At 44.6% G+C, this 18,090-nt stretch overlaps 1 protein-coding gene across 3 annotated transcripts in view; it reads right to left on the bottom strand.

Annotated features, from left to right (window-relative positions):
• Positions 1 to 2,867: 2,867 nt before the first annotated feature.
• The window catches only part of PSPH (phosphoserine phosphatase), a 19,779-nt gene continuing 4,556 nt past the window's right edge, over positions 2,868 to 18,090 (bottom strand). The window contains exons 2-7 of one of the 3 annotated variants that reach the window (XM_008580989.1): positions 16,323 to 16,457; positions 9,230 to 9,388; positions 8,305 to 8,439; positions 7,203 to 7,348; positions 6,081 to 6,229; positions 2,868 to 3,292 (exon numbers count right to left, since the gene is read on the bottom strand). In XM_008580989.1, coding sequence (XP_008579211.1) covers positions 3,185 to 3,292; positions 6,081 to 6,229; positions 7,203 to 7,348; positions 8,305 to 8,439; positions 9,230 to 9,369 — 678 coding nt within the window. In that variant the 5' untranslated portion in view covers positions 9,370 to 9,388; positions 16,323 to 16,457 and the 3' untranslated portion in view covers positions 2,868 to 3,184. The remainder of the gene's footprint in view (positions 3,293 to 6,080; positions 6,230 to 7,202; positions 7,349 to 8,304; positions 8,440 to 9,229; positions 9,389 to 16,322; positions 16,458 to 18,090) is intronic. The other 2 variants (XM_008580991.1, XM_008580990.1) reach the window with 2 other exon arrangements.

The following is an 18,090-nucleotide window of genomic DNA, read 5'->3' as shown; positions in this document are numbered from 1 at the left end:
GGTCCCGGTCCGGTGCGGGGGCGACACTGAGGGTTGCGATCCGTTGCCGGACACGGAAAAAGACAAAAAAAAAATAAAAGCTTTGCGGGACTGTGATATTGTGGAATATGTATTTGGTCTTTGTCCCTGTTTCCTGGAATACAACTCCTAGAATCTCTAAAGTGATACCTTTTTGTATGCTAATGAGTTGACAGCCCCTAAGTAGCTTCAGGTAGGGGGCTGGTCACCAGGATGGGGGCTTGGACTTTCAGCCCCACCCTTCAACTTCCAGGAAGGGGAGAGGGGCTGAAGGTTATGCTGATCACCAGGGGCCAGTGATTTAGTCAGTCACTCCTGTGTAATGAAGCAGGACTCTAATCTTCCTCCTCACCTTTCTGTCTTGGAGCTGGCCATAAAGAAAGTCTCTGACCTACCTTGTCTGATGGTATGTGACGAGACCCACATTTCAGGAGGTGCCCTTCCCCATGCCCAGGAGGAAGGAAAACTGCATGAAGAGGACAAGAAGAAGCCGAACATTTTAAACAGGACTTGCCCGGTTTCCACCCAGGCTGTTAGTGTTAGGTCAGACCCTTTTTATCCAATCACATTCCCACATTGTTGTCCATGTTTCAATCATGCCTATGTAGTGAAGCTTCCATGAAAACCCAAAAGCACAGGGTTTGGGGAGCTTCCAGATGGCTGAGGTTCCTGGAGGGTAGTGGGTCCTGGGAGGGCATGGAAGCTCCATGCCCCTTCCCCATACCTCGCCCTACACATCTCTTCACCTGTATCCTTTGTGATGTCCTTCATAATAAACTTGTCAATGTGTTTCCCTGAGTTCTGTGAGCTGCTCAGCAAACTAACTGAACCCAGGGAGGGGTTGTGGGAAACCCAATTTATAGCTGTCTGGTCAGAAGTTCCAGAGACCTGGACTTTCAGCTGGCATTGAAGTGAGGGGCGGTCTTCGGGACTGAGCCCTCAACCTATGGGATCTGACGCTGTCTCCAGGTAGATAGCATCAGGATAGATTTGAATTAGAGGACACCCCGCTGGTGTTCACTGGAGAACCGCTTGGGGTGTGGGGAAACCCCCACACATTTGGTCACAGAAGTCTGTCTTCTGTGTTGACTGTTGCCAGGCAAGAGTGTAGGAAAAACACTCTGGTTTGTTCATTCCTATATACTCAGGGAATTTTATTGTTTCAACTCAACATCATGAGAAACTTCTTAACTTTTGATCCCAATTCTTAACTTTTTCTGTTTACAAAAGCAGAGTGGTGTCACAGGGACAAGAAGCCATGTGACCCTGCCACCACTTTCTGAGTCCATCCGGTGCAACCCACGCACATCACTCCTGGGAGACCATTCTGCAGCTGTCCCCAGTAAATGCAGAACTGCAGCTGGCAGAGCTCTTGTGTCATTTCATACTCACCGTGCACCACAAAGAAGGGATTGTCTGTGCTGCTCTCAGGCAGTCTGAGCTGGGCAGCCTGTGAGCCAGAGGAGGGGCTGTGTAATTAATTGTATAAAATGTTCTATGTGAGCATCATGATTTCTTGGCAGATCAGACTCTGTGTCCACCTTTGGTTCAGGCCACAGCCCTGTGGATGGCAGGCCGCAACAGCCAGGCTGTTAGAACCAACAGGGCTGGCAGCTCGTCAGTCCTCCCCTGGCCCGCTGGCATGCCCCAGCTTGTGCACACTGGGCTTCTTCACAGACTTGCAGGTCTGGTCCTGCCCCGCACCGGGAACCACTGAATGTACAAATGCCACAAAACAGCTTCTAAGAGAGGTGCCAGGCAGCGTTCGCAATCGTGAAACAACTGCCTCGTTGTTTGTGATCTCATTTACATGCTGCTGAACCTATTTCATGTCTTGCTACAGAAATGCTGATTTTGAAGGAAATTTGATTCATCTGATTTATTTGGCTAAATAATTGCCTGATTATTTGGCCAGATTTTACTATTTGGCTAAGTTGTATGTTTTTCAAGTAATTTCCAATATTAAAACTTATGGCCTTTTTCTACTTAATTATCCAGCAGTGCTCACTGCACGCTCTTCCCAGCCCTCTTTCCCCCACCCCTCCTTTTTTCCACTCATACTTTCAAAGCATGTTCTGAAATTTCCCTTGCTTGGTACTGCTCAAAATAAAACATTAACCTGGCTTTCAGGTCTTTCAAGTCATCTTTAAAAAAGAAATGGTTCATATATGCTGTTAGGAGCTAGTTCTTAATTCACTTAGGGCAAAAATGCTGATCTTCCTTTGTGATTAATAAAACTTGTTTTTATTTCTTTTACTTCACATGATTTTCAAATATCCAGGAAGCTCAGGTAGCTGTATGCTTCCAGAGGCCCCTAAACTGAGCATTGCTAGATTTAGCAAATAATAATATAGGACACCCAGTTAAATGCGAAGTTCAGATACACAACAGATAATTTTTTTGTTTTGTTTTTAAAGATGAGCGGTAAGGGGATCTTAATGTTTGACTTGGTGTTGTCAGCACCACGCTCTCCCAAGTGAGCTAACCGGCCATCCCTATATAGGGATCCGAACCCGTGGCCTTGGTGTTATCAGCACCGCACTCTCCCGAGTGAGCCATGCGCTGGCCCTCAAATGTCCATTTTTTAAGGTCAGTATTTTTGTTTAATTGTTATACCCCTCTGTCCCAGTGCTTCATGGGGGGAGGGGTACATTGTGCCCAGACCAAGGAGAGTCTCAACTCTGTTCCCTGCCTGGAGGTTGTTTCTACTTAAAACACTTATACAGTACCTGAAATACTGGACACTGAAATACATAAAAAGCAGAATTGAAAATTCCACAAATCTGTTCTGATACACAGAAAACTTGGATTTATATACCAAAGGGAAAATCAATATTAAGGCTACTGAATCCATATTTCCAATAGTGAAGGTGTTTAATTTACTATCCACCTTTAAAAGGCTTCACATAAAATATAGCTAGGAATACATATAAAGAATTCAGATTATAAAACTCTCCAGGTAATTGATGGTCATAATACAGGAAATACAATAAAAAAAAAGGCAATCTTCTAGGAGTCCTAACTGTAGTTTACTTGAGAGTACAAATAATCATTACCAGTTTTATTTAACAAGTTATTGTAAGAGGCAACTGTAAGCAAACAGTATCAATCTCCATAACTTTTAAAAATTAATCTGAAGTTGTTATAAGCCATATAAAAATCAATATTATTCTTCCAGTTCTCGCAAAAGCTCTACAAAATCAGTGATATACCACTGGGCGTTGTCCTTTACTTGTTGCCTGATCACATTTCCTCCAAATCCAATGAAACCATCCTAAGAAGGAAAAAAAAGGGACACAGTTAAAAAAAAAAAAGGCACAGCAGCCCAGGGAAGTCTTGCTTGAGAGAATAAACTGTTCCTGCAGAGAGGCGGGCCCCGCCTGCCCAGCGTGCCTCCCGAGCTCGCTGGGATGAGGAAGCCCAGTGCCCCCCACCTGCCCCAGCCACACTCCCACCCACCCACACAGACACAGAGCTCCAACCCACTCAGCCGGGCGAGGTGGGGGCTTTGGGAGAAGGGTAAGATGTGGTCCTCGCCCTTTTGAAAACCAAGACACATGCTTACAAAGATAAAATTGCATCAGGTAGTAAGGTGGTAAATGCTTGAGTTCTATAGTGGATGGCAGTCCTATCCATGCCACGTGAGGGAAGGGAAGGTCAAAGGAAGCCACAGTGTGGTGCTCGGGACAAGACTGGCACCTCCTTCCCAGGGAGGCCACAGTGGCTGCCGACGCAGTGGCTCCTTCCCCAGTCGCAGCACGTGTGCAAAACATGGTCTGGGTTTTGTGACTCCGGGCTAAAGGAGATGACAACCCCAATTTCTGTTACTGTTTATAGTCACATTGTTTCATTAGTCCTAAGTAGTACTTTCTTTTAGTCAATGTTCTTTTAAAATGGTACTTTCTCTTCTTCTGCCAGGATACGGACATAATATACACTAATTTGTAAGTACAAAATTCTCTCACTCAACCTTGCCCTCCACTTTTATTATCATGTCACACAAGGGAAAAAAGAGATCTAGATTCTTATCTTGAATTTATTCTCCTAACTGATCTGCCTCCGTGGCAATCCTGTCACAAGCCGGCACCAAATCAGCCGGCACCAAATCAGCCGTCTTAACACACTGACTCTTCCTTCTCTGGCCACAAGCCTTCAAGGGCTTCCCATGACCTAAAGATAACACTCAACGCACTGCCTAGCACATGGGCCTCTGGGACTTGCTGAAGGGAAGCCTACTACCCCATCTTGCCCATCAGCCAGGATCGTGCCTGGCACATCCCCACTCTGCTCAGCTGCTCCCCTGTCTGGAAACTTCCTCCCCCAAGTGCTGCAGGCTTGCACTGGGGGCTGCTAACCTTCCTTCAGGTCACAGACCCTCTGACCAGCTGCAGAGCTGCACACCTGCGTGCACATCACTTTCTCTAAGGTCAGACTGCCACCTTTGACTGGTAGAGCCATCTGGAATTTATCATTTGTCATTTCTTAACAATAAGATTGGGGATCCCTGAGAGAACTCTGTATCTCATTTCTATGTATTCCTCATCAAACTAGCCGCACGGTCATCACTCAGTCAACCCCAGCACTGGTTATAAAGCATCCAAGCTCATGTTATGTTGAACTGACTCAAGTAATATTAAAAGGATCCAAAAAGATTCTTTAACCATTTTTCGGGTGCCGGCCAGTACACAGATCCAAACTCTGGACCTTGGTGTTACCAACACCACACTCCAACCAAGAAAGCTAACCAGCCAGACCCTCTTTAAACATTTTTGATTAATCACTTACAAAGACAGCAACTATTTTTACCTCTCAGGACACTGGGTGATAGAAAGTTCAGCACTATATTTTTGGTTCGGTTTTCCTTAAGTTAGATGACAGGACAAAGGCAAAGCCATATGTGAAATGTCCACATTTGATACTTAAGACACTCGCTGTATAGCATTGCTTCCTGCATTGGGTTTAAAACGCTCAGAAATAAAACCCCTGCTGGTCTCAGAAAATAACAATAAATCAGAAAAATAAACACAGTTTGATACAGGTGAGTTATGCAACCTCCATGAGCCTCAGTCCCCCCATCGGTAAAAAGAAGATAATATTTTACTTCATAGGGTTGTTATGGGAACCAAATGAGATAATGTATGAGGAAATAGTACATGAAGTATAAAATGACATTAAAATCTTGGTCATAAGGCTGGCCGGTTAGCTCGATGGTTAGAGCGGGATCTTGTAACACCAAGGTCAAGGGTTTGGTTGCCTGCACCAGCCAGCTGTCAAAAGAAAAAAAAAAATCTTGGTTATAGTTGTAAGAGTTGTTGATGGTATTATTTGGGGAAATAAAGCCAAACCTTATTGAGGACACACTTGCGCTAAAAGGTGGTGGCCATATTACAGGGACAACTGGTCATTAAAAGTTCTAAAAGATTGGGCCGGCCCGGTGGCGCACTGCTACAGTGCGCCGCTTGGGAGCGTGGTGGCGCTCCCACCGAGGGTTTGGATCCCACATACAGACCGGTTCCTGCTCACTGGCTGAGCGAGGCGTGGGAGCAACAACGAGGGTTGTGATCCCGTTGCCGGTCCTGGTCCGGTGCGGGTGCGACACTGAGGGTTGCGATCCGTTGCCGGACACGGAAAAAGACAAAAAAAGGAAAAAAAAAAAAAAAAAAAGTTTTAAAAGATTTTTAGTTCCTTATTCATAATGTTTCTTGGGTTTGCAAAAGGTTAATTGACATAACAAGATTGAATTGGTTTTTTTTTTCCTTTTTGTCTTTTTTACTGGCCGGTAACGGGATCGCAACCCTTGGTGTTGCGCCCACACCGCACTCAGCCAGTGAGCGGGAACCGGTCTCCACATGGGATCCGAACCCTCGGCGGGAGCGCCGCTGCACTCACAAGCAGCACACTCTCCAGTGCGCCACTGGGCCGGCCCTGAATTTTTTTTTTTTTTTTTTTTTAATGACACAGCTGTTTTTGTTTAACTCCTGTTGTAAATCTTATATAGTTCTAAATCAGATGTCTAAAACAGAAGTATAACCTGAAAAAAAATTAGTATTCTTAATACATACAGCAGGAGGGCAGGCTTCCATGTCGGTAGCTCCATCTCCAATCATGACTATTTTCTTAAAATGAAATTTTTCCTTTAAAAGTTTAATAACTTTTCCTTTCCCACCAGATTCGGCTGTTGGTTGCGTCTCATCAAAACCTGCATATTCACCTTACAACAGGAATGAAAACAGTTGGTAAAGATCCACAGAAGCATATTAGCAGGGCCAGCTTTTTTGCATAGATGATACACTCTCAGTTACAGAGAAGGCTAAAAATGGCCCTCAGTAAAGTCACACAGCCTGGAATTGCATACCTGCTCCTCGGAACAGGAATAAACAAGCTTTGCCTCTGAATTACAAATACCTCTTGTAGAGGTGGTTCTATTAGGTCATAAACCCCTTGGGGTGAGTTAGTTGTATCCTCCAAGCTTGTAGTAGTTCTCAAAATTTGTTAAAATGGCAAAACACCCTAAATAGTAATACATTAAATTTAAAATGTTAATATATAATTTCACTTAAGAGTAAATGCCATCTTATTTTCAATCAATTATTTCTATTGTTAGAGTAATTACCACACTCGTTCACTTCTTTTTACAATGATCTCTATCTACAGACCCTTCAAAAGTGTTCTATTAACACATTTAAAATTTTAAAATATTACTTGGATTTAAATATATCAGCCACCCCCTGATATAACTCTCGAGATGATGTAAAACTATACCTGAGGCTCCCTGACATCCAGAGGGGCCAGGAGCCTTCCCCAAGAGCATCCTTAGTACAGTAATCATTAACGAAACTCTCCTTCCTGAATCTAAATTGCTTCAAATGTATAAGAGCTCTCATAAAATTGAAATATAACACATAACAAAATAAGTCATGTGGGCTACATAGGAATTAACATTTTACTAAATGCAGACATTTGTATACAGATAGGTTATGTTATAGATACTAACGTGGCGACAGATGATGACCTATTTTGCAGAGCAAAGGCTACCAAAGAGCAAAAGACATCAGTCAAGAGAATTGTTCATCTCGATATTTAACTGACTCCACCCTACTCACATTATATTCCAATAAACATTACCTAGAATATTGAATAACAGAACTGATAAGAAAGGAAGCACATTACCATTCAAGTCTTACCATTAAAGTAGAATTTCAGCCTATTGGCAAATACATTGGTTGCTGGGATATTGAGCTTTGAAGCCACATGCTCTACAATGCTCCTAAAGCCACCAGATATTAGGAAAACTTGAACATTTCGCTCTTGTAGTCGACTCACCAGCTCCCTGCAAAAATAAAAAGTATAAAATACAAAACAATGATTAATACAAAAGAGAAAAAATGAAACCTGACAAGGACACTAAAATATATTTTTTCTCCTGAATGCATTTGCCTGAGGTACATCTAACATGGAATATTGCCTGGGAATTAACGTTTGGTATGTTTCTCTAAATGCACGTACAAATTAACGGCTGGTGTTTGACTGCTCTAGGACACCATTCCACAAATCATTCTATTCTGTGCATGGACCCAGATAAACACAGGATGGAGAAACACAAGGCAAGGTTGGGCTCTCCCGGAGTACAGCAGGAGGTCAGACACAGGCAGGACCGGAGAACCATCCAAACAAGCAAAAAAACCCAAAAACAACAAAAAAGAGGGGAGCTCTGAAGTCAAGCCAACACTTCAGTCTGTAAGTAAATTTAAATGAGGCTTTTATTTAGATTTGCAAACTGGGGAGACCGCCTCTGAATGTGAGAAGCAAGCCTGCACCACAAGCAGAAAAGTCAAGGAGGTTTTATAGCACAAGTTCAGGAAATTCTAAGCAATAAACAGACTCCAAACACTGTCAGAAGATGGGATGGACAATTGCCTATGACACATTGAATAATGGTTTCTCAGGTCTTTTATGGTATTCATGGCTACTCTCACCTAGGCTATTCAATTCGTAAGTAATTCTCATATGTTTAACAGATTGACATGTTTTGTCTTCCCAGGATTTCTCTAAATAATGTTGTCTGTTTGTCAAGCAGTAAATTCTAATGAAGGGTCAGCTTCTTGGTCTAGAAGAAAACAAGTCAAATAAGTTCCAAAAAATGGAATTGCTGTGGTTCTTTTCTTTTATTCACCTTTCCTGGCCTCCCCTCCTCTTCATCAATAGTTAGATGCTCTCAGGAGGATGTGTCCCCCAAACACAGGTGCTGATGGGGAGACGGTGCACCCAGACCCGGGCTGCTCTTACCTTATGCCAGGAGTCAGGTGTGGGGGGCGCTCTGCTATGAGCCTTTGCACCTGCTCCCTGGAGGGCTGGATCAGCGCTAAGCGCTCTGTGAGAGCAGCTCTGAAGGGCACTGCCCCGCCCATGGCTCGCTGTGTCCTAGGAGGGAGAGGCAGGATCAGGCCTGACTGCCGCGGGGCCCAGCAGCATCCACCACAACGAGGTGCTGCCAGGAGCCCCACCGGACAGCACAGGGGCTGTGTTGCTACAGGAGCAAGGCCTGGGAATAAACTATCCAAGGTTTGCTTGAGAATCACTTAATATTTGGGGGCCATGTGCTTTATATTCACAAATACAACATCCAGTGATCTGAGAAAACCATAGGTACCTTCCTTGGGAGCTTTTGTAAACCAAGAAAGAAACCAAAGGTTGGACACTCTCGCATCAAACACAGCTGAAACAAAACGGCCCTTGATCTGGAGCCTGCGGCAGAGCAGAGAGCACAGGAGGGAAGGAGGAACTCTGACCCAGGATCCACCGAGAGACTCTGAACAGAACCAGCCTTTCCAGTGAACCAGCATGGCCATAGTTTCAACTATGACGCAAAGTGCTGGGCACTCAGAGGACCCCCAGGCCGTCTTCTTTGATTAGTTATAGTCCTCATTCCCCTGATCAAGCTAAGAGCATGTCTTATCCATATTTGTTTGCCAGAGGCAACTGGTTGTTTTTGTTTGTTTGTTTGCCATAAATATTTATATAAGTGGATGAATGGACAATGCACATAACCAAATTCAGCTCTAAGTAATGGAAGAAAAAGCCTGGTGCCCATGTTTCATAGCCAGGGAGCAAAATCCAGGAAGGTGGCTCTAGTCTTAACATTTTATCCAAAACTGTTGCTTTCTTTTGAAATTTTCTATCATTTCCTAAAGTGAATAAAAACCGATCCTACATTTCTGCCACAGCGTCCTCAACTCCACAGAGCCTGGCCAGCTCATCGATGCCTTCTTCTCTGATGACTGTGCTGTCAACATCAAAACACACCGCATCAGCCGAGCAGAAAAGTTTCCTCAACTCGGAGTGGGAGACCATCCTTGAAAGAATTTTCCTCCTAAAAGAGAAAAAGATAAATGTATTTAAAGACATAAAATATAATCATATAAAGGTTCAACATCGCCTACTGAAGCCCACCTACTTTGATCTGTATCAAAGTTAGTGTAGCCCCCATAAGCATGGACTCATTCATTTCTTAACACATACTCAGCACCCTCTAAATGTCAAGCCCTGGGGTTGCAAAACCATGTGGGGACCCAAACTCTGCCTTCAGGAGCTCAGTCTAGTGAAGGTACCAACTTGTAAATATAGTCGATGTTGAACCAATACGCAACTGTTTTTGACCTCATAATTATAGCAACAAGCAAGCACTGAAGCAGAGATGTGCATAGGACACAGAGCGAGCGGATGTTTCACCTTCTCTGTGCGTCCAGCAGGCACATGAACCTGCGCTGAACCCTGGCAGTCAGCGGCCCTCTGAGTGGGTTCTCGAAGGGCAGGGCATCAATTTGGTGGGTGCTGGGAGTAGCAGTGTAGGAAGGCAGAGATTACGAGGGGTTGCAGTAGCAGAGGGAAGAGCACAGGGAAGACACGGAAAAAGAACAAGCGGCTCACGAGTGCGCAAGGAGCCAGACCAAGAGGGGCCTCTACCGGGCGAAGGAGGGTGGATTTTAACTTCTAGGTAATGGAAAACTTTGAAGGGCTTTAAGCCTCAAAAGAAAAGTCAGAGCTAAACGTCATAGCTAAATGTATCCCCATTTACTAGTCACCAATGCAGAGGTGGCATCTGAAGACGTGGCCTGATTAAAGTCCCCAGGGAGGGTGGAAAGCAGGAGAAAAGAAGGAGAAAGGACAGTGCACAGGAATGCTGCCTTTCAGGCACGAGCCTGGAAGGAGAATGAAGAGGAGAGGTCTCAGGAGGAAACGCTGGCAGGCACGCCGCTGCAGACGCTGACAAGGAAAGTTTCAAAAGGAGTTTTGGGGTTGGGGAGAGATTGGGGAAGGGGCATAAAGAATAATCATGATTTCTGGTAATGAATATGCTAATGATATTGATTTGATCAACACATGCTGTGCACAGGTGATGGCAGTCAATGCTGTATCCCCCAAAAACATGTATAATCAATTATGTTTCAATTAAAAAACAAAAAGGGGCCGGCCCGGTGGCGCACTGCGCTAGTGCGCTGCTTGGGAAGTGCGGCGGCGCTCCCGCCGAGGGTTCGGATCCCACATACAGACCGGTTCCCGCTCACTGGCTGAGCGAGGCGCAGGGGCGACGCCGAGGGTTGCGATTCTGTTGCCGGTCCCGGTCCGGTACGGGGGCGACACTGAGGGTTGCGATCCGTTGCCGGACACGGAAAAAGACAAAAAAATAAATAAATAAATAAATAAAAAATAAAAAACAAAAAGGATTTTTTTTCTTCGGTTTTTTTTGTTTGTTTTTTCTTTTATTTATTTATTTATTTTTTGTCGTTTTTGAGCCCGGCCGCACCGCGCTCAGCCAGTGAGCACTGTGAGCGCACCGGTCATCCCTATATAGGATCCGAACCCGCGGCAGGAGCGCTGCTGCACTCCCAGCGCCGCACTCTCCAGAGTGCGCCACGGGCTCGGCCCTTTTCTTTTACTTTTTAAGAAAATCATTGGACTAGAATTAGGGTAAAAGAAATCCTAGACTGCCTAGACCAGCCTCCCATCAAAGAGACTAATATGTCCTATACAAGGCCACACAGATGATGCAAATAACCTATATTTAGAATAGATTGTGGCTGAAAACAGACTCAAAGGAACTGGCCACCCCACTTCATAACTGATTTCTAACCAAAGCATTTGGCAGAATAATCCAGTTCAAAATTGACCCAGGGGAAAATAAAATCTTTTAAGCCAGGCCTCGACAAGCTATGGCCTGTAGGCCAAATCCAGCCTGCCACCTGTTTTTGTATGGCCTGCAAGGTAAGAATGATTTTTACATTTTAAACAGCTGAAAAAAAAAAATCAATAGGTGAATAATATTTTGTGACATGTAAAAATTACATGAAATTCAGAGCGGCCTGTTAGCTTAGTTGGTTAGAACATGTGCTGTTAACACGAAGATCCAGGGTTTGATCCCTGTACTGGGCAACCACCAAAAATTAAATTAAAATTTTAAAAAATTACATGAAATCCACATTTCAGTGTCCATAAACGAATCTCTATCGGAACACAGCATGTTCATCTGTCTGTGTGTCTACAGCTGCTTGTGCCTCCAACAGCTGAGACAAATGGCCTGTAAAGCCTGAAATATTTACGATCCGGCCCTTTACAGAAAGAAATTGCTGACCCGTTTTGAGCCCTTCCAAGAGAGTACTCCAAACAGGAGACATGAGTTCCCTGGAGACCCACTAACAAGGGGAAAGAGAGGGTAATTAATAAATCCAGTTAGATTAGAATTTTGTGCTAGGCACTAACATTATCAACCTAAATGTGAATGAAGTTTATGAAAAGTACATGAATACCAACCACGCCTGCTGCCACTCATCTCCTACCTTCCTGAGGCTGGCTCCTCTGCCGCAGGCTCCCTCTGTGCCATGAAGGTCGCCCCTGGCTCACGGCTTTACCTGCCATCTCCACGGCTGCGACTGCCAAATGTACACCTGCAGCTCAGTTCTCCTTCCCAAACTCTAAACTCCACTACCTACCTGACCTCCGCTTCAATGTTTAGCAAATGAACACCCCAAACTTCACATATCTGAAACTGAACTCCCGATCTTCCCTCCCCCCAAAAGCTGCCATGCTGGCTGTCTTCCTTCCTTCCCTCCCTCCACAGCCATCCCATTCTTCACCCTGCTTTCTCCTGCACACCACAGATGATCTTTCAGGAAATTCTATGGGTTCTACCTTTAAAATCTAACCAAAATCTGACCACTTCTCATCCATTCACTATTGTTCCAGTTTGAGTCACCAACGTCTCTTGCACCAATAGCCTCCTAAAATGTCCCCCAACCTAGCGTTTTTTTCCCACATAACAGCCAGAGTAATCACTGGAAGCCATAATCAGATTGTGTCACTCCTCTGGCTCAAAACCCTCCAATGGCTCCTCATTTTACTAAAAGTAAAAGCCAAAGTTCTCCCAAGGGCTGATGAGATCCAATCCTGCACCTGCCCCGCACCACCGCCAGCCCCTCCTGCTGCAGCTCTGCAGACGCCCCAGCAGACTCCCCACTTGGGGCCTCACTCTAGCTGAGCCCTGGGCTGGGAAGGCTCTTCACCTGATATCCTCCTGGCCAACTCCCTCGTTTCCGAGAGTTTACCTTTCTCAACAAGCCACCCTGACCCCCTGTCTGTCACTGCAGCCATCACCCGCTGTCCTCACCCCCAATATCACACATCTCCCTCAGGATGCCCTGCTCTTTCTGCTGTCTGTAACATCTGCCATCAACTGTTTATCCATCCTCACTAGGATTGAGTTTCACAAGACTAGGGACCTTCATTGGCTTCATTCACTGCTGGATCCTTACAACTGAGAACAGCACCTGGTACACAGTAGGGCTCAGTAACATTTGCCAAATTAAGTGAATGAATAAAGCTCAGATGCCGTCTTCACTATTTCCCTCAGCTAGAAACACCCCCCAAGAACCTCCACAATACTTCCTGTACACCTGTAATTAATTTCTGAGGATTAAATAAACAAAATGATATAAATGTGAATAGCATAGTTACATATCCACACTAGCCATTTTTTTAACTTTTTATTGTGGAAAATTTCAAATACATACAAAAATAAAGAGAATGAACACATGAGCCTGCCGCAGATTCATCACCGTGCTTTAACAATCATAGCTAATCTTGCCTCGCCAACTGCCCCGTGCACTTCCACCTTCCCTCCTTATCTCAAAGCAAATCATACCATTTCATCCAAAAATATTTTGGTATATATTTCTAAAAAGTAAAAACTTTTTTTTTAAACATGGTCATTTACATTTTAATCTTAACTGTACTACTGTACCTGCCTGTTATGGGTTTGACTGCTGAGTAGTCACAAACTATTCTAGAATCAAATCAAATTAAGACTTAATCATATCAGACCTTGTGATGATGCCCTTGCTAATCCACTCCCCATCATTAGCACGTAAATTAGTATAATGTCTCTGTTTTTCAATTCATTTATGCCCTGAATGATTTGGCTCCTATCTATTTCACCTATCCTACTCCCCACTGCTCTTCTCCCTCCACAAATATACACACACCCTTTACGCTCAAGGAATATAAAGGACTTGTTCCGTTATACATGATGTTTTTTTACTCCTTTGCACCTTTGCAAATGTTGTTCCCTCTGCCTGGAATCAACACATCCCCATGTCATGGAGAAATTCCTACTTATTCTTCAAGGCGCAGATCAAATGACCCTCCCTGCACTATACTATTTCCTCCACCCAGAGAATTAATTATTTAATCACTCCTACTCCTCTCCTAGAATGTGAGCCCCTTCAGGGCAGGGCCCCTGACTGAATGAATTATCTTTCTTTCTCTGCATCCAGCACCCAGTAGGTGTTGGGGAAATGTTTCATGAATTAAATACAGTTGAATCTAATCAGTTATTGAGAACCCAACAAGGAATCGAACAGATTATTCTCAATAAAACAATCTGCAGTAATGATATTAACATGTCCATTTCAGATTAAATAATAGAGGTATAAAGAAGATATATCTCTATTAGCTTTACCCAAGGTCACAGAGCTAAGCAATGGTTAAAAAACTAAAACTAACAAGTACAAAACTATGCTATCTACACTAAGTGAATCAGTGTATGCATGTATTGAAACAACACACAGTACCTCACAAATATGTAAAAGTAAATGTTAAAATTTTTAAAAATAAATAAAACAACTCTAAAATGCAGAGACATGCTGATAACACCAAGGTGAAGGGTTCAGATCCCTGTGCCAGCCAGCCACCAAAAAATAAATAAATAAAATGCAGAGACAACACAGAAGAGGTGCAAAAATCAAGCAGAACTAAATAAAGTTAAGCACTGATAAGAACCTAAGGAATACCAAGAAATGTCAAAGATTTTTGTCAGAACTTCAGACCAAAGTTCTGCTAGCTGGACAACATAATGGGTGATGATTCACTAAGTCAGTGAGAGACCAGCACAGAAACAGTTTTCATAAACAGTCAAGTTCCCACTGCACCAGGGAACACCAGGGAGCTCCATATCCTACTCTCTCTGTGGCTCGGAAACCACCCATCTGGCTCTGGTCCAGTGGGAATCAACCTCACTCATACTACAAGGCCAGGCAGGCTCACCATAAAAGCCTAGAAGGGAGCCGGGCTATCAGCAGAGCAGAAGCGGTTGACACAGTGCAACTGCACTGACATGGGGAATGTGCCCTAGGAGAGTGGAGAGGAGCCAGAACAGACAGTGATGGAAGAGGAGCTGAAGTGAGATCGGTGGGATGGGCTAAGGAACACGTTAGACTGTGCATGAGGCAACACAGCGTAACCAGGGATGGGCACCACTCCTGAGATGACTGATGGGCACCCAAAGCCTCCAGGCTCATATGAAGACAAAGCCAGTACTCAGGTCCTGGCATGAAACCTGAGAGAGGCAGAATAGGCACCGTCTTCAAGAGGTTCCCAGTCTTGTTGAGATGATCAAATAATTATTGCTCACATTTGAGCAACCACTGATACCAGCAATAGCTTCAACAAGACCATTTCCTCAAATGAAGCAAGAGCTGATTCCCATGTCTCCAGCTGAACACTAGTCCTGTCTTATGACTTGAATTCTTGACACCTGCCTCCTAGGTTGCAATGTAGACCCAAAAACAGAGAAAATAGGATGTTTGAAACAAACCTTACAGTGACTTTACTTGGAAAGCTGATTCTTTCCCCATGCCCTCCCTAGCAGACCAAGCTGGATTACATGACCTTGACTCTGCCCTCTGCCAGTAAGATGCTCCTGCCAGGGTCTGCACCAATCCGGGCCTCGGGTTACAGCAGAGCAACGGCCTCCCTTCCTTAGCCCTTTCCAACCCACGCGGTGAGATGCTCTTCCTCCTCTTTCCCTTTGATTCCCTCTTCCCTGTCTCCACCAGGAGCGACTTCACAATTCACGCATGTTCAAAATTCTCATAGGTATGGGGGGAAGACATCTGCTGAGTAAGTTCAGTTGCTTTGAAATAAATTGTGTACATTAGAATTTTACACAAAGAAAAATTATTGCGGGAATGGACTCTGGATCCTTCACATCTGTCTCTTGGGCAGACGGAGGGGACAGGACTGGGGTGGAAGAATCCCAGAGGGGAGGGTCTATGCTCAGACATGGAAGCTCCAGTCCCAGGCCTGACCACCGCCTCCTGCAGCTCAGAACAGGACTCCTCCCTGCTGGCCCCCAGCTGGTCTGCCGGGCAAGCAAATAGCCAGCTGATAAAGAAGGCACTGCTGACAAGCCCTTCTCACCTCTAGTTCCAGAACAGAAACAGGTTTTCCTTCAAGGCCAGTCTTAGGAGATCTGATTTTTGATAAGAGGAAAAAACCTCCTTGACCACACACTCTCTCACAACTTCTCTATCTACATATCTTACCTCTGTCACCTTTTGTTAGGATTGACCTCTCACCCTCACCTGCGTACAGACATACAAGCCAGCACAAGGTTGTGCAGGCCACGCACAGCTCAGAGAACAAAGCTCACTGGCATTGACTGGAGTAGGGGTGAGTCTGTTCAGGCCCCCAGGGCACTGAAACAGTGCACAACGGATTCCAAAAAGTTTCTGAATCCAGGGAGAGCCAAAGAGCCTCCTGTAACCCGGGCTAGGGTCCCTGGCCAATGCACTTAAAATATATCAATTCAATGATTTAAAAAGACAGCCTATTCTGGGAACCTGAGATTTTATGCATGCCACATAAATTACAGCAGACAATTTGTCTTGATAGCTAACTGATAGCGAACATATAGCAACTAAATGCCAAAAAAACACTAACAACGACAACAACAACAGACAAATCGGACTCACGTTTCTCCAGAGCCAGATTCCTAGGGGATGACGCTCTTCTCTTCCTGTTCCTTCCCTGAATAAAAACGCGGCATAGAGTTCCGACTACAAACTTCTGTAAGAAACACCTGTGGGCTCAGCACGAGCAAGAAGAGCCTGGAAAAGAGAACGAGGAAATGAACATCAAGGTCCAGACATGAGGTGGGGGATCCCGGCTGGCTCGGCTGTCCCTCCTGGTATAGCACTGGTGCAAAACAGGTCAGAAGCAGGGTCATAAGACTGCTTCCTCCGGGGAACGCTTTGCTCTGCCTCCTCCCAGCCTTTGATTCTGCAAACGTTTCAGGTCCGACAGGAAATCACCTGCGCCTCATTAACAGGGTGCAAAGGCAAGAGACGGCAGGAGGATCCGCCGTGACAACAACGTGCAGCACAAAGCAGCAGCCGCGGGAGCTTCCAGGAAGCTCAGGGCAAGAGTCGCACTACCTTTTAATTCTATTTTGCCACGAACTTTCGAAGTAACCTCTTCCGGTAGGGACTGGATGAAACAGTCCCTGACTACAAAATGAGCAGACGGAGTCAACGGCATCCCAGGAAGAGTCACGGAAAAGCTCTGCTGCCCAAGAACGAGGGAACGAAGCCACAACTTTGAATTATAGTCCTCGTCATCAGAACCGCAGGGGTAAGAGAAGTAGATAAAGGTGCAGAATCTCAGAAAGAAGGCAAAAAAAGATAAGAAATGGCTAAGAGCAGAAAGCAAGAAAAAGAAAAGCAGAGATTGGAAGGGAAGGGAGCCTAACTGCTCCTTAGGTGCCGGAGACGCCGCCTGCGCACCCTGAGCCTCGTGGGCTCACAGTTCCCTGGAGGAGGAGCACGAGCTGTACCCGAGGATTCCAGCTCTAGTATTTCAAGCCGGTGTCCCAGCTCTGGAACTCGTTTCCCACTCTGCTGGGCATGCCTGGCTTCTGCAGCGGTTCTTCTGCCCAGGAAAGCTACCGCCCAGGCGAGCCCCCAACAAAACTGGGGCTCCTCGGAGAGGACCCACTGCCTAAAATGGCAAGAAAAGTATTTTTCAGTGTGATCTTTGATATAGTTTACGCTTTCTCTTTTAATACCATTTCCATTGGAAAATAATTGTTCTGATTATAAAGACCTAAAAAAATAGGGTATATTTAAAATAAGGTATATTTTCTTCTAATCTAGAATTCATACAGTGCTATCTGACTTTTTAAATTGGGCATGTATTAAATCATGCAAAAATTTAAGAAGTCCCTTCTAGTTGGTTTCACCAGCATGAAAATTACAAGACTGTGATCATTATTATATTGAGATCCTACCTGGCAGCTTTAATAAAATACAGAATATTGAAATTAATATTCTTCTCTGACCTGCAATCCAATAAGAAATATTAACTCAAAATGAATCACAGACCAAAACACAAAAGCTAAAACTATAAAATTTCTAAAACATAGAGGAAAAATTTCACAACTATGGTTGTCGGCCTCTAAAATGGCCCTGGTGGACCTGCCTCCTAGTGTTCCCGCCTCCTGGTGTTCCCATCCCTCCTTTATCCCCTCCCTCAATTGCTAACTGGATTTAGTGACTGTTCTGGTGAACAGAATGAGTCAGAAACAATAGGATATCACTTGTGAAATTAGACTGTAACATCAATGAGTGCATGTATAACTGTAATATCTGAATAAGTTCTATGTTAGAGCTCAGCCTTATAACCCCAAGGTCATGGGTTCAGATCCCCACACAGGCTAGCCTCAAAATTAAAAAAAAAAAAAAA

The sequence above is a fragment of the Galeopterus variegatus genome, unplaced genomic scaffold (genome assembly GCF_000696425.1).
Source record: "Galeopterus variegatus unplaced genomic scaffold, G_variegatus-3.0.2 Scaffold2230, whole genome shotgun sequence".
Classification (NCBI taxonomy): domain Eukaryota; kingdom Metazoa; phylum Chordata; class Mammalia; order Dermoptera; family Cynocephalidae; genus Galeopterus; species Galeopterus variegatus.
Note: the sequence above shows the minus strand (reverse complement) of the source record. Positions and strands in the feature narration are given on the sequence as shown.